General features: G+C 38.7%; 1 protein-coding gene across 4 annotated transcripts in view; it reads left to right on the top strand.

The window, feature by feature from the left end:
• The window catches only part of LOC129768526 (homeobox protein orthopedia), a 133,106-nt gene that overhangs the window by 25,314 nt on the left and 91,107 nt on the right, over positions 1-16,685 (top strand). For 3 of the 4 annotated variants that reach the window (XM_055770242.1, XM_055770243.1, XM_055770246.1), the window contains exons 2-3: positions 15,488-15,672; positions 15,755-15,913. In XM_055770242.1, coding sequence (XP_055626217.1) covers positions 15,488-15,672; positions 15,755-15,913 — 344 coding nt within the window. The remainder of the gene's footprint in view (positions 1-15,487; positions 15,673-15,754; positions 15,914-16,685) is intronic. The other variant, XM_055770244.1, reaches the window with a different exon arrangement.

Genomic DNA, 16,685 nt, shown 5'->3' with positions numbered 1-16,685 from the left:
AGTTTTAAAAAATGAAACACCCGGTTGTTTTGCTTGAAACTACAATGTACATTTGGCCTAAGATTGTAAAATTCCAATAATTATAAATTACTAGCTGACCCACCCAAAATTTGTTTTTTGTTATCAATACCTTCAAACATTCACGTTTTCTTACTATGAGCAAGTTCATGGGTCCAATCACAGAGCTGTTCATTGATTGATCTTTTGATCGACCCCATTGAATTTACCTGTTACTATAAAATTCCTAGTATTTCTAACAAAACTCATCATTATAATATCAGATTATTTTCAGACACAATTCCCGTTCAAGATTTTTCAACCACTTGCAAATAACATGTTTCTCCGTTACATGGAATAAATGTTTTATACAGAAAATATGATATAATAAAGAGTTCTGCTCCTATCAACACATTCGGCGATACTTTTTTATTGGTTTAGATAGAAGAAGATATAGAAGCGCGTTTTATCGTGCGTAGAACATATGGAAATTTAATTTTCCGAATTTTCCCTTTTTTCCTTCAGAGTTTTCCGAAAATTTTCAATTGTCATGTTTGGTTTGAATGTTTTTGGTTGAAATATGTGTAAAATTTTTTATGAAACCCCCTCTCCATTCCAAAGGAGAGAGGGGTGTCATACCATCATAGAAACATTTATCATTATGCAGAAATTCGTGTTTCATTTTTCTGGCAGCCCCACCTAAGAGAGGGGGGAGGAGTATCTAACCATCACAGAAACATTTATTGCACCCTTAAACCCCTACATGCAAAATTTGGTTACATTTGCTTGATTAATTCTCGAGTAATGCAGAAATTTGAGTTTCATTTGTATGGCCTGCCGAATCTATTTCCAGGTCCCGAATTTATTTCAAAATTCAGCCAAAAAATTTGGAATGTATTTTTAAACTGCCCCAAAATGATACAACAGTCATACCCCGGCGGGCTTGGCATTTATTTATTCCAGCTGTGAAACCCACAAAATCGTACGAATTACACATAAAATTTATAAAATCGAAAAATTAGCAGATTTTTCGTAATAGACAATCTCGTTTATAATCTATGTCTCGTTCAGAGCATCCCACTTCCCCTTCCGGTGAAAAGTTCCGCAATGAGTATGATGCATAAAATATCACTATCGATTGGATCGCGTATGCGTTTTCTACTAGAGAATTTCGGATCCTTTAACCGCCGTAAACTTCTTCAGGGAAAAGCCGCCATTTCATGACCACACCAAGCGGTTAAAGGTTTCCCGCTCACGTCAAGCTGCCGAGTCAAAAGTGAGAAAAGTGACGCGTCATGTCGGGCAAGAGACAGCAAAAACAAAAACTGCTGACAGCTTTAGCGTAGCACTGAAATATTCAACAGTACCCCACGAAATGCGCGAAATCACAACACACAACCATTGAGCAGATCTCTGACAAAACGAAAGACACGGATCGATGAGAAGTGAAGCAAAAAAAGTAATGGTCGTCGAAATATTATGTTTGTATATTTATTCGCAAATAATTTTGCATTATAAAATCGATATCTAAAGGAATATGACAAAAATATCATGTGTTTGTTTCTGAAAATGGAAAAGCGTGCGGTATCGATCCATTTTCGGGAGCTACGAGTATAACCTTCGACGGGTATTCACAACAAGCTGGTTTCCCTGGTGTATTTCGTGCCCCACGTATCATTCCGTGGAAGGTTGCGATACACATACCAGATCTGGTGAACAAAACACTGAGCGGGTGTGAAATCTCAGCCTCGGTGTCCTTTCATGTTTGACGACGAGAGTGTCTGTGCTAAAAACGGCGACTACTCGTGGATCTGCCGGGGCGTACAACCCGATGAGACTGCTAACACCACTAACGTCTGTGCAAGTTTTCATAATTCAAATTGAAAGAGGCCCCTGGGACCGAGACGGGCGAGAAACTAGACAGCAGCCACAACGACGGGATGTGAGGGACACCAAATGCCAGACCATCGTACGCTTGGTTAAAGGGAATTACGATTTGCTGCAGAAGCCTAATGTTGTGGAAAATTGGCTAACGAATGCTAAAAGCGGCAAGGACGTTTAGTTATCTTAAAAATCAGTGCAGACATCGATTTTAAAATGCACTTTTTCGTGTACATAAAATAAATAGATGTATATGAATATAGCAAGTTTGAAAAATCACGGTCCAGCCACGATTCGAATGCGCCGGTCTCGACCCGATCGATTGTTCGACAGTTCGGACAACATCTCGATGCACCACGAGAGAGTATTTTTGAACGATATGATGTTTGCTTCATTCCCTTTGTTCACGAATCTAGGTTACAACCGGTAGCCCAAACGCGTCGCTGCACTTGTCAGAATCCATCAACCACAGCCGGACGATTTCATTTCCCCCACCGTTTGTGCCCCGTCCCATCCGGCAGACAATACCCAACGTACCTTACACACGACCTGCATTCGTCTGTCTGCAGTGCGGTTGATTCATGAAAATATATGAAATCTGTTCATTATTTTCAACCCGACTGAGCGCACTCAGACTGCTGTCCCGTCTTCATCTGATTTTGTACACACATCGTGTTGTTTTTTTGTGTGTGCAGCACAGGTGTTAATTTTAACACATGTATACGATTTTGGCTACCGTTTGTGGTGCACTTCTCCAAGCCACCAAACGGGCAATGTTCCGTAAAGAAAAAAGCAGAACGTGTAGTTCAAAAAATCATGAAGACGCGAAGACAGGTCCGTGACAGGCCCCGGCGAACCATTCCGTGTGGTCACTCCACCACGGTACCAAATGTTTTGCGCGACTTCACTTATCGTGAAGTCCTACAACGGTCCACAGACAGCACAGACCAGTGTCCCGTGCATCCCGAACGCTGTGAAATAAAATGATCATGATAATGAGGTATTCGACAGTTTGTTTTCTTGGTTTTATGATTACCATTCATGCTTCGCATGACTGGCAGCGTTTTGGTATCCATCCCTTCTCAGCTGGGATTGAGTCATTCAAGACGCTTGATCAGCGCGGGATCGACCGCCGAAAAGAGATATCCAGAACAGGCGAGATATTGAAACTTCGGTGGAAGATCGAAAATCTCGTCAGTCATGCGTGTAAACCACACACCAGGTACGATGTTTTGGTTCAAACCTGTCTTCTGACGAACGAGAGCCGAAGTGATGCGAGATAAGCCAGGGAAAACAATACGATCTGAGTGTTGTGTGATGTTCATTAGCGTTCACTTTTTGTGGGCAGTTTTTCGTTCCTGGCGTACGGATTGTAACGTGTGGGGCAATATTTGAAAAGGTAAATGTTTGCTTCATTCTTACCTGTCCATGGAAGTGATGTGATTTCCATGGTTTATAAATAGATGTTTATGGTTGATGAAGACAGGAACTCTGGCAATGAAATTTTTTCTATTTTTTTCCTCCCTATTATTTTTCCCATTTGATGTAGAACTTTGTCACAACTTTGGCACAAATTCCGCAATTTCGCTTCACAATTGCCCAATATTTTTCGATTGGGCGGAATTGAGGGCAATTGGGAGGATTGAGCTCTTTTTCAATGTAATCGATCTCATTGTCACGGGGAACCTCTGAAGCACCCATCGACTGTAGTGGCAGCTTACCAAATCTAGCCAAACCTTCACTGGAAGTTTCTGCAGGCACCCTCCCCTATACATTTTTGAGTCCATTGTCTTGTTTGTGACAAAAACCTTGGTTTTCTGTCCACAGCTGCAAATCAAGAATCAAGAACTTTCTGGAAAATTTATCAGCGAAAACGAACTTAAATTAGCTGGGAACGTTTTGTCTAGCAGCATCCTTCTTAAATTTCAGGCCTGCGGGCTGTCCAAAATCCACCTTCACGTACATTTCGTCATCCAACAGCATTAGGGTGCCAATGAATGTATGGGAAAAAATCGACCCTAAAATTTCAAAAAGTTACCCTATACATAATGTTTACCACCTCGAAAAAATACCCTATGCCAAATATCAGGTCAATCGGACTTAAGGGAGAGCGGCGCAAAGCGGTCAATGTTAGAGTTTTTTTTAAATCAAAAAATCAAAATCAAGGAAATCGGGGTCTTCGAAAATTTTTTTTTTTGATTCCAAATATCTTAAAATTGCATGAAACGTCGAGATCTAGTGTATTCTCGAAAAAAAAAATTTTTTTTCGAGATTACACTAGACCTTGACGTTTCATGCAATTTAAGACATTTGGCATCAAAAAAAACATTTGAAAACCCCGATTTCCTTAAGTCCGATTGAGCTAATATTTGGCATAGGATGTTTTTTCGAGGTGGTGAACATTTTTATGAGGTAACTTTTTGAAATTAGAGATGTCCATTTTCATTGGCACCCTAATCAGCATGTATCCTTCGTACTTCGTCAAAACCTTCTTCTTCTGTAGGAGCATTGTACCACAGCGACCATTTGTTTGATCTATTGTAATGCACTCCGGTTTGCTATGTATGCAGTGTCAGTTTGTTCCATCACTCAGGGAATAAGTGATAGTCGCACCAGGCATATCCCCCCCCCCCCCCCCACGAAGGTATAACTTCCTTTATGGTTAAGCAGACCCAATCTCGTTAGACATGAGAATGCCCTTTACAAGAATCCGCAGTCGTCGCTGAATTAGTGTACTGTATTGACACAGTAAATGTTCCGAAGTTTCAGCTTCGAAACTGCAGAAACGACAGTTATCATCTGCCACTTTTTCCGATTTTTTAAGGTGATACCTGCTCGAACAGTGTCCGGTCAATAAACCGGTTAATGTACTTAAATCTGCCTTATTCAAGCTGAGTAGGTTGTGTGTTATTCTGTTACAAGGTGTAATGAATAATTTGGATTGGATTTGGATTATTTGGAATTCCAATCATTGATATTTCCTCGTTAAAACCTTGTTGTTCATCTTTCATGGTACAAGTGATCTTTTAGCATCCACGTTTTGCTTCAGCGTCCTGCTTGTTTACCTGCAGACACTGAAATAACGATAAACATCTCGCATATTTACTCTCCGGATATGAACTTCGAATAAAGTTGTGTTTGTGGCGGGTTCGTAGTCCGAGAGTTTGCGTTAATTATCTCAATATCTTAAACCTCAACATATGTTCCACTAAGATCCGTCCTCTGATCCGTGAGAATAACACTTGCACTTTCACGAAAGCGTTTCAGTGCTTCATATACTGTCGATTTAGCCACCTTCAGCGATTTCGTGATTTGAGTAGCTGACAAAACGGATCAACGTGAAATTTTCATCGTCGAAAGATACACGGTTTCCAAACAATTTGCTGTTGAAGCTCGCACACATTCCGGTCTACACAAATACATGCGAGTACAAAAGTTTTCTCTATGTTAAAGTAATATGTTAACACTGATGAGAAAAATTGATAATTGTGTTCGGTATTGGTAGTTATCTTATATTATATTGGTGAGTTTTTCTTCCTTTATTTCATCCATACATAACACAGCAGGCATCTCGTCTAGGATCACAGAGGGTGATTTTTATCATATCCCGTTCCACTTCGGCATCTTTTATCTGATACGCACCATCCAACGACTGTTTCATCGCACCATCCACCTTCTGTTATCATCGCTCGGTAAACACTGGTGGAATGAACAAACAATACCCAACAATCAAACAAAACGGCCCTTTTCAGGGCCACCAAATCATTATCAAAGAGTTTAACAATGTAATCTTTCAAACATATCCAAAATCAACCGAAAGCCTAACGGAATCCTACGTCAACTATGCGGTCGTGTCTCGGACACAACCCTCCCTCCGTGAGTTTTTAAGCAATTTTTAAGCTATTGGAACATGTTTCCGGGTCAATAATTAACGACTATATAACTCATTTGATCTTTCGAATGAAGTGATTATCAAACCATTCCGTTCAGCAGACAAAGAGGTATTAACGTTCAAAATCTGGCACTCCTAGTGTCACGCTCTCGTTTTTCGAAACTTTGAACTTACACCCTGGTACAGAAATGAAAGACATAGTCCTACGTAAAAATTGGTTGCAATATGAAGGGTTTTACAATAAGAGCGCTAAAAAAGTTTTTTTTAATGAAACAAAAATGATTTTGGATAATCATGAAATTCTTTATTCATGTGAAAGTACATTTGATCAATTCAATCGTCGCTGGCTTGTTGGCATAGACCACAGACTTGACGTAGCCGGAGCCGATCTGGCGTGGAGGTAACATCCATACTTCTCACGCTCAAGATCACGAGTTCAATTCTCACTCCCGACATTCTTCCAAAATGGAAGGTAAAAGTGACGAACCAGCCAGAAGCGTTGAAAGTCACTATAATACAGAAAAAAAAAAAAAAAAAACTTGACGTAGCCCCATAGGAAATAGTCTAACGGCGTCAAATCGCACGACCGAGGCGGCCAATTGACTGGGCCATTTCGTGCGATAACACGCTCACCAAACTTGGTTTTCAATAAATCGATTGTTAAAATCGCTGTGTGGCTTGTGGCGCCGTCCTGTTGAAACCACATATTACCCAAATCCATATCATCCAATTTGGGCCAAAAATATCCGGTTATCATTGAGCGGTAGCGATTCCCATTCACAGTAACGTGCCGGTCTTGATCATCATGGAGGAACCGGACCATAAACCGCACCAAACCGTATTTTTGTCGGGATGCAATGTTAACTCATGGAGTACGTGTGGATTACTGCCTGACCCATAACGCATATTTTGCTTATTGACGAATACCTTTAGAAGTGTTTAATTAAATAAAATATTGAATTATTAATCCTCGTGCAGCGAAAAAAAAAAGTTTTTTAGTAGGTGGCAATGCCACGGCATTTTAGCTTACATACATTATTTTGTTCTGTGCTTTTCTTTGCTATCCAAACGGAGCCGACAATCACGAGCACCTAAATTAGAGAGCCAATGAAAATGAGCATCTCGAATCTTCGAACGGGACTTTTTGCTAAATGTTGATACCCGCGAAAAATAATAAATCGACTTTTCAAACGAAAAAACGACCGGTGCCAAAAAGTCAATTTTCGACAAAAGAAATTTTTCGAGATTACAGTAAATATGGACGTTTCTTGCAATCTTAAGACATTTGGCATCAACAAAACAAAATTTTAAATCTCGTTTTTTTGGGTGATTTTACGGTTTTACGGTTTCAAAAAACTATCTGCCGTCTTTTCCACACTGGTAAAAAAGTCTTTGCCTGGTGCATTACGTTTTTCCGGCCAATTTTTTGCTTTTAGATATACGATTCATATTTCAATGCAAAAAATTACCGGGCAAACGAATGCCATCCGAAGCTTGCTAACGCTCGGTCGGACCTAACTATAGGATTGTCTCCTATGTTTCAAACCAACCGAGCAATCGGTGGGATACAGGTGCGTAGTGAGAGACCGTCGCTTCCGACTCGGATTGCGTCACTTCCCGCCTTGCTTCCTCATCTTCGTCACGAGATGGGGACTTCATTCCCATTACATTGATCTCAAAATAAATTCCATTCCAAAATAAACTCATAATAAAAATTGTGTTGCGGTGGCGTTAATACGTAAGTACCAAAAATTATTTTTTTTATTTTTCCATCTTAACACTAAACTAAACACTTAACACTAAACTAAACTTTTAGTCAAAATTTTCTTGCGAATTGCATTGTCACAATATCATTTGCCTACACTACTTTTCCTAAAACATACATCGAATGTATGTTTCAGTGTTTACAGAGAGGAGTAATTTTTTTTATTGAGAAAAATATGTAATCTGCCCTAACTACCGCAACGGGTCATTTGACCCTTGCAAACATTTATATGATATTAGAAAGATTTGTATGTGTGGTTGTGATACAAAAGTATTGAATTACACATTTTTTTGCTATTACTTTATATATTTTGTTGTATTTGTGAATGAATAGTGAATGATTAGAACTAATTGTATTGCTAACTATCCAAGCGAGCTAACAGTAACCATTCCAAACTACAGCGCTATTTTGCGTGTCAGAAATTGTAATTGCATTATTTTGCTAATAATTGTTGTCCCAAAATGTCGAAATATACGTGAGAAAGATGGTATGCCATGTTCTCAACAAAACTTTATAAATCAAGTCATTGTTCACTAACTATTCATAAACGGTCACTTGACCCGTTGTGGTAGGAATAGGTATACATGAAACATCGGTAGGTTTAGTGTTAAAGCTGAACTGTTTTTCAACGTTTTTTTTTCCTTGTAAATATCTGAACCAGATTTTGCAAACGTAAATATCATAATTCAATACTTACAGAAAATCATTTCTTCTTTGTAAAATGAGCTTCTTTAGCGGGTGGCGTTCAACTGATTTTAATTTATTATCAGGATCATTAACAATTTTTTTTTATATTTCTTTCTTTCTCATTCGAGATTATTTACCACTCGGGCAAACGTTTTATCTGGATAAATGGTATTCGAGTGAACTCGTAAACGTTCTACAATCTCGTTGTGTTATGTGTGTTGTGTGTTTGAATGTCCATTATTCATACAAAATTAGTAATTAAATTAATGTAAAAGTGGAACTACACTCGACAAAAATAATTAGAGGAACAGAGTGCGAAGTTGGAAATTTTGAGTGATTTTTGACGTGCTGTAACTTCGTGAAAAATCAACGCATATCGATGAGATGCACATTATTTTGAAGCAACAACTTTCAGGAATTAGAATATTTTACGTACCCATTTTTATCTTGATGTGTGTAGATGTAGTGGGCAACAATATTGGGAAGAAATGAAAAAGCTATTTTTCTTTGTTCATTAAAGAATATCCTAGACTAACACAATTTTTTGCTAACCAACTTAATAGCTAATCCAATTAACGTTCCTGTAGGACCATCCCACATTGGTTTCAAGAACGTTCCTGTAGAACCTTCCCACACAGAGATATTTCAGTTTGAATGAAAAATTACCCCTTTGCTTTTGATGATGAATAATTCAATAAACAACAACTGCTTTGTAAATCGAAAGGCAGTTTTGAAAACTCAAATAAATTCTACACAGGGATAACCTGTTACTTTGACGGAAAAAAATATTTAATTTTTTTTTTTGCATCGATTTCCAAAAAGTGCCAAAAACAGGATTTTTATGGTGCTTTACAAAATACAATGTAATTCTGCAAAAATCGCAGTATGTTCTAATGTTTGCAGGCAAATTTTTAAGCCTAGTGTATTACCTAAACATCTGTGAAGGTTTTGAGCCATTCTTTCTAGCCGATTTTTCAAAGTTTGGGGTAAATTAGAGTAGCATTTAATCGCAAATAGTATCAGAAGTGAAAAATCCGTGACTCGCGGAATGAACGATTCGTAACTTTCGTTTTCATACATTCGAATAATACAGCATAGAAAATAGAAACAAAATTAAAATGTAATTTTACCGCTTGTCAATAATTTTCTCGAGTTTTTTTTCTCCAAACATAGAGAAATGTCCAGGATAACAACAGAGGTAGCGGTATAGAGAATGTCCACGGAGTGTCTGTAGTTTTTTTTTTCTTTCCACATACTCCATATGGACATTACCCTAACGATACATACAACACGATTTCAATAACTTTTGCGAATTTAACGGGCTTTTCGTCCGTTTACGTTTGATGCCTAGAACTACCAAAACATGCGAAAGGAAGAATTGTCAAACGAGAATTGTATTTTATATTTACGATATTTTTCCGATTATATTTCTGAATGATTGCATCTCTCGTGTGTACGTAGTTCTCGAACCGCGAATTTGCTTGTTTTGATGAACTGCAGGCACTCAGTTTCGATTTCAACATGCACGTCCAACGTATATTGTTGAATCAATCGCATATTTCGACACAAAAACGTCCCCGACTTGCATATATTTGCGAAGCGCATTCACCCAGGCACATTGATTTTGAAGTCCGCGTTAAGATTCCCCCAGGCACATTGATTTTGTAGTCTGTGTTCGGGAAACCATAAATATTTCCTATCAATTGATGCAAACATCTTCCCGATTTATTAAGAAATTTTCGAGTTAAAAGCATTCGAAATCATTCGTTTTTTCCTGCATGTTTTTCATGGTTTTTATTTAACCCACAGAACAAAAAAATAAGTGCAGACCAATTCTATTTCACCGTTGCCACAGAAATACTATTTGAGGGAGCATATTTTTATTTGGATATACAAATCTGTGTGCCAGACTTTGTTAAGACTTTTCAAAGTTTCAACCATTCTGGGACAAAATATATGCACCATATCAGAAAACAGCTAATGTGGTCTTGAAACTATATCATTAATAGTAACATTGAAAAAAAATTCGCAAACAATGCACTAGAAAATTATTTAAAAAATTATTTTTTTCGGAAACATATCATGTATGCCTAATTCAGCGCACTTAAATATGTTCTTTCTAACTCTGCGCATGTGTGTTCCAGATTCTGCGCACCCATAAAATTTCTCTGCACACAGTGCATTACTAAAAGTCGAGTCAACACGATTACGTTGATCTGAAACGGCAATAGAATAATTATAAACGCTATTTCCATACTTCCAACTGGTATAAAATACCTACCATTTATATTTGATTCGGTAAATCCATGAAACGTTTCGGATTGGTTCTGATTTGATGTTATTCACATTTTATACCGTTCTGAATCATTTTTCGGACAGCTTCATATTTCGTACACTTTGTTCTAATATCTTGAAATGTTTAATGCACTTATGATATAACTATAAATATCACAATTGCTTCTTTAGAATAATCCCTTGGGTTCACTATCATTTCGTATGAGAACTACATTTGAATTATAACATAATCGGCAAAAATCTGAAAACACTACTCATTATCGTTTGTGTTTGACATTTGCTTAGCGTAAGCACGTAGAATTTACCCGTTAATCAATATTTAAATTTCTCCCGTGTTTCATCGATTCTCATCATCGTTAACAGTTTACTGTGATTACTTGGTAAGTATTTCGCAGTTGACTATAAAATTAGGGGCTTAGAATGAAAGGGGTGTAAGTGATTTGATCGATTTCTCTACATCGACTCTCTCTTTTGGTCATAACTTAGCTGCAAATACATTCCCAGCTGTATTTGACAATGTGGAAGATAGATCAGAACCTCAACTATCGGATTATATAGCAAACTTAAATTGGAACGTTTTTGTAGTAGAGTTATTGACTAAAGAAAAAGTTGATGAAGAGAAATCGATCAAGTCACTTACACCCCTTGCATTCTAGGCCCCTCAAATATAATCAAGTGTAATGTAATTTTCGTTTTTCATGACCGGGCCAAGTCGCAATCAGAAAGATTTGGTTGATCTGCTTCAAGGAATTATTCCAAACCAACCAGAGTTCAGCTACTTGTATCCAGGAACATCCCCCCTCAATAGGTTCTTCATTTCAATGGTGCGCGTTTCGTATCAATCGGAAACCCGGTTATGGATACCGCGGTTACACACTGGACGATGTTTTCTTCCTCTTCCTTTCGCAAACTGAGTGTTTTCCATGGAGTTTTACGCTTTCAATTTTAATTGTGCATGGAAAGTACTTTCCGGAATTCCTTGATATTTTGGTGCTCAGCGTTTTGAAATACCTTTTTTGCTCATCTCCATGGCCAGGACAAACTGCTGACGAGAATAGCGGATATTTTTCTGTTCCGAAGTCACCCCTGTTTCACCTTGCACAGGCTGAGTGGCATAAGGAGCATAATAACAATATGAAGAGCCTAATTCTGCGCGTTATAAATTCTCTTTTTCTCCAAGTTTATTTATTTTAATCACTTCAAATCAGTCACATTTCGATACAAAACAATTGAAACTTACTGATTTGGAATAAACATCCGGATCTGCAATTCATTTTTCATTAAATGGGTGAGAAGAAAGAATCCCTTGCGTCTTAGCGTCGATGCTAACAGGAACAAAAATATGACATTTTCAGTGATGCCAGATTTGTTTCAAATATTTCTATCTGTGCAACTCAATTTTTTCGGTGAATTATCGGGTGATAACAAAGACAAAAGGACAATCTAACTATTCAACAGTATTAATATGCTCAACCAATAGTTAATTGGTGTATTAAGCATCCCATAGACGTTCAATATTATGGCGCAATATTTTGGTTTGTGCAGTATAATTAATCGCCCATCAACCAAAATATTGATCAATAGTATTGAACGTGTATAGGCCGCTTTAAGGGGGTATTCTAGTGTAGCGACATGAATTTCGGACGTTTTTTCGAGCTCCCCAAAAATAAAACAAAGAATATTTTTAGTATCCATTATACCATTAATTGTTTATCTATCTTTTAGCAATAAAACAAAAATTGAACTGGAAAACAATATTCATAGTTAGAATAGTTACAAGCTGATGAAGTGAGTGGGCCATGGCATACACGATTCCAGCCCTTCTGGTTATCTGAAACAAAAAACTAGAAGTGGGTTATATCTTTGATATAACCGCAAGGTGGACGTAGGACTAACGTTAACTTAGCAATCAATAAGTAACAGGCATATAAATCTTAGACGTTTCATCTTTCGAATAAAGTGATTATCATACCACTTCGTTTAGCCGAAAAAAAATCATTAACGTTCAAAGGGGGAATCGATTCCTCTTCGGAAATACCCAGCGCAAATAGTACTCACTGCCCGAGCCCCGACAATTGGAATCATCGTTGATCCGGAGCAGGATTATTAATGCTTGAGAAGGAATGGATAGGGGGCCTCCGTAGCCACATTGGTTGTGCGTTCGCTTAGTAAGCGATCGATCGTGAGTTCGAAACTCAGGGCCCTCATTGACCATCTTTGTGTTGTTACAGAATAACTACGTCCACGCAACAATCATCAGTGATGGAGATCGATCCACGGTCGAAATATGATCGATTCATCCATACAACTGCTCTGCTCTGCAAGACACATCGGGCTGTTGTTCTATAAATAACTCAACAAACATCAATCAACTGTCTCCGCTGTCCGGTCTAACTGGATAATGGAAGAACAAATAGAAAACTCTTACGCCTAAATGGCTGCTACTGTGTAAATGTGTACCATATGGAATGGTATAGAAGGGAATACTCTAACGCCGAAAAATGGCAACTGTGTAATGTATTAATTATAGATATGATAAATATGTAACATGTTCACGATTAAAATTCGGCTCTGTTACAACTAAAATGCCAATGAGCCTAATATAAAAGGGACAAAAAATTTTACACAATTACATCGGAATTACACAGCGAAAATAAGACCCCCTTCCCAACAATTCCAACTTCCCAATAACGACGATCGATTGCAGCATTCCTAAACAAATAATTTTATAACGCTGCTTTTATAAATGTGATTTCTTCGATATGTAATATAATATCCACTTTGATCATATCCACTACACCGTATCATACTATATCAAATCCATAGTCAATCCGAGTACAATAGTACTCGCTGCTTGCATCTAATTTTTTATGCCAATTTCCCCTGGCACCATGGTTTTGAAAGTTGCGTTAGGGAAACATTCCGATTTGCAGAAACGCAGCGAGTACAAAAGTACCCGCCGCTCACATCTATTTTACAATGCCAATTTTCGCATGCTTCATGATTTTGAAGTCTGTGTTAGGGAAACATTCCAATTGACAGAAACGCAAACGAGTACAAAAGTACCCACTGCTTGCATCTAATTTGCTATGCCAATTTCCCCTGGCTCCATGGTTTAGAAGTCTATGTTAGGGAAACATCCATCCATTTCAGCGATCGTACCTCAATCGTTGCGCAATTAAAACTGAGTGGATTTTCGAGCGGCACTCGCTTATATACCGATTGGTGTGATTTCCATAGCCTGTTTTGAAAGTAATTTTAGGGCCATTGAAACAAATTTTTGGATCAAAAGTAAAAGTAACAAGCATATATCGCGTAGACATTTTGTCTTTTGGATGAATTGTTTATCATACTATTTCGTTCAGTTGTTTAGGAGCTATTAACGCTCAAAATCTCGTTCTCCGGCGTAACGCTTTCGTTTTCGAAAGTTTGAACTTACACCCCAGTATAGAAATGAAAGACGTAGTCCTACGTCAAAAAAATTAACAGATTCTGAATCAGATGCCGATATCGCATGAACCTCGGACATGTCAAAAACATGTTTTTCGACAAAATGGCGGCCGTTTGAAGAGAAAAATGCGGATTAAAACGTTGTTTTAAAACGTTTCCCGATTTTCTTCAAAATAGTGAATAATAGGATTTTCGAGAAGTCCTTTCTAGGGTACATTCTTGAATGCCTGAGCTTCAGAAATATGACGAATAATAAATTGATTTTTTTTAATTTCTAGACTAGAATACTGTCTCAACCGAAATTTGGCTACAATATGTAAAAATATATTCTCTAGCGCGTAGCTTATCGGGTTTTCAAAATTTAACAAAAAACCACCAAAATGGCGACGCGATATAAAAAAAAACATCTGTGATAACGCGATATAAAAAAAACAATAAATAACCAAGGCTTCGAGATAAACGCATTTTGAACGCACCTATGCTGCGATGCGTTGTATTGAATGAAGCAAATCATTAACAAATAAGCTACTTTATGTTCTTGGGGTCGTTAACATTATTGATGTTATAGGCTTCCCGAAATGTAAAAATAAAAATATCTGGACTTTTACACAATCTCGGAGTGTTTACAAACCGATCATTTATTTTCCACGACCCCTAAAAGTTTATTGCCATCCGGCGAAAATCGAATTGTCTTAACGATTCCATACCGCACAAATCCACGCTTTTCGGACTTCTCGGCATCCGAAACACCGTCGGTCGCAACCGTGTTCACCATCGTCCTTCTGGGTACAGGTGTGAAAACTTTCCAAAACAGCACTTCTACTACCACCACCATCCCCAGCACCAGCAGTCCGGAGCAAAGTCGCTGAAAGCGGTGATAATGTTTAATTTAATTTTATTAAAACCTATTTTATGCCGGTACGTTTTATGTAGATGAATGCCGTACGTGACTATGGCTTGAAAATCGGTTCTGCACCGAACGAACTTAATACCTTGAGTCCGGGATTCAGGTACGCTCAGGTGGATACAAACAAACACAAAAAAATAACGCCGACAATACGGGGTGGGGAAGCAGGAGAGAACTTTACTGCATTTATCGTAAAGTAGAATTTTGTCGCAGTCAGTGTTTGATTGGGAAGAGGTCGAGAGGAGTAGGAGCAAGTGTTTGTTGATGTCACATGCTAGCAACATCCGGAAAATTCTCTGTTCGACGATTGGGATGCAAATGAGAGGGAAGGGGTGGAATGCATTTTCGCTTTTCTGCTCGAAAGTTATGTGTGTGTGTTTCCATTGGAAAACGCCGTACATTTTTCGGTGTCGGAAACACGTTGACATTGAAGTAATGAGAATCGAATGCTGAATGCATTACATGTTCGGGTTAAGTACAAGTGGCAGACGGTATGGGTATAACTAATTAGCTCTGTTCTGTCTATTCATTATCGTTGCACAGTCGAACATAAAAATCAATGAAACCAATTAGTTCCTAGCATTGAGTGTTTTTGTGCTCTCTGTTTTTGCAGGACCCAAGGAATGCGAGCTGCCGAAAGCGGGCATCACGTCGCTGCACGGTGGCAACGGTTTTGGTCCAGTTCCAAATTCGGTCAGCTCGGACAATAACGGAAATAGGCTTCATGTGAACAGTGGTGGCCCAACCGGAGGCGGCGGTGGAGGTCTCTGCGAGCCACACAATATACACCAGGATCAGGTAAATGTAGCTAAGCGTCCTGTTCGTGCCCTGTGCCCGGCCGTCTCCATAAAAGTGAACAATTTCTCTTACTCTCCCCTAGAATACTGATAAAAATGGCAAACAGAAAAGGCATCGCACTCGCTTTACCCCGGCTCAGCTCAACGAACTGGAAAGGTGCTTCTCCAAGACACACTATCCGGACATATTTATGCGGGAGGAAATCGCTATGCGGATCGGACTGACCGAGTCGCGTGTCCAGGTAAGCGTCCTTCCTCTTGCTTTTTAATGTTCAACCACGAACGCGTGGAACGGGAACGTCAATCATTTCCGAACCGAAATGAGCCGGAAAATTTCCTATCGATTGGGCGAAAAGTAAAATAAAAATCAGCTGTTTTCACACCACGCCTAATTTATGCCCCTCGCGCCATCACCCACCACCCCTCTGCCAAAAACGGAATCACGCTGGTAAGCCCTAATGGAGCGCAATGATTTTACATAAAATTCACCCCTCGTCGAGCGATAAATCACTTTACTCACGCGCGCAGGATACGACGGGATGCGTTTTTGTAATGTTTACAGATGGTGTATCTAATCTAAAAAGGATAATAATGTAACTAATGCTTTTATATTGCCCTGTGATGGTCTCTCTTTCTTCTGGTTGACTTTTTGATCTGTGATGGGCTCTGTCTGCCGGATAGGGGAGGAATGACGTTGATTTCGGTCGTCCCCTGCGATATTATCTGCGGCCCTTTGTGGGTTTCGGTACTGTCTCGGCAAGTGTTAAATAAGAAAGTCCCGCAGGGATCTCGGGTAATGATTTTCAACACGATGGATGTGTATATCCAGTCTGCGCTGGAAGACGGTGACCGAATGTTTATTTTAGAAAAGACCATACGTGAAGTTTTCGGTAGTGAAATTGAAGAAAAAGCAACTAGTTAGTTACTATTGCTTGATATGGACCCGTTCCATAATATTATGAATCACCGAACCAAATTTTAGAGAAATTTATACAGCACTATCTCAATTAATAC

The sequence above is a fragment of the Toxorhynchites rutilus genome, chromosome 2 (assembly GCF_029784135.1).
Source record: "Toxorhynchites rutilus septentrionalis strain SRP chromosome 2, ASM2978413v1, whole genome shotgun sequence".
NCBI classification, from domain to species: domain Eukaryota; kingdom Metazoa; phylum Arthropoda; class Insecta; order Diptera; family Culicidae; genus Toxorhynchites; species Toxorhynchites rutilus.
The sequence above is the reverse complement of the archived record's forward strand: the minus strand, read 5'-3'. Positions and strand labels throughout refer to the sequence as shown.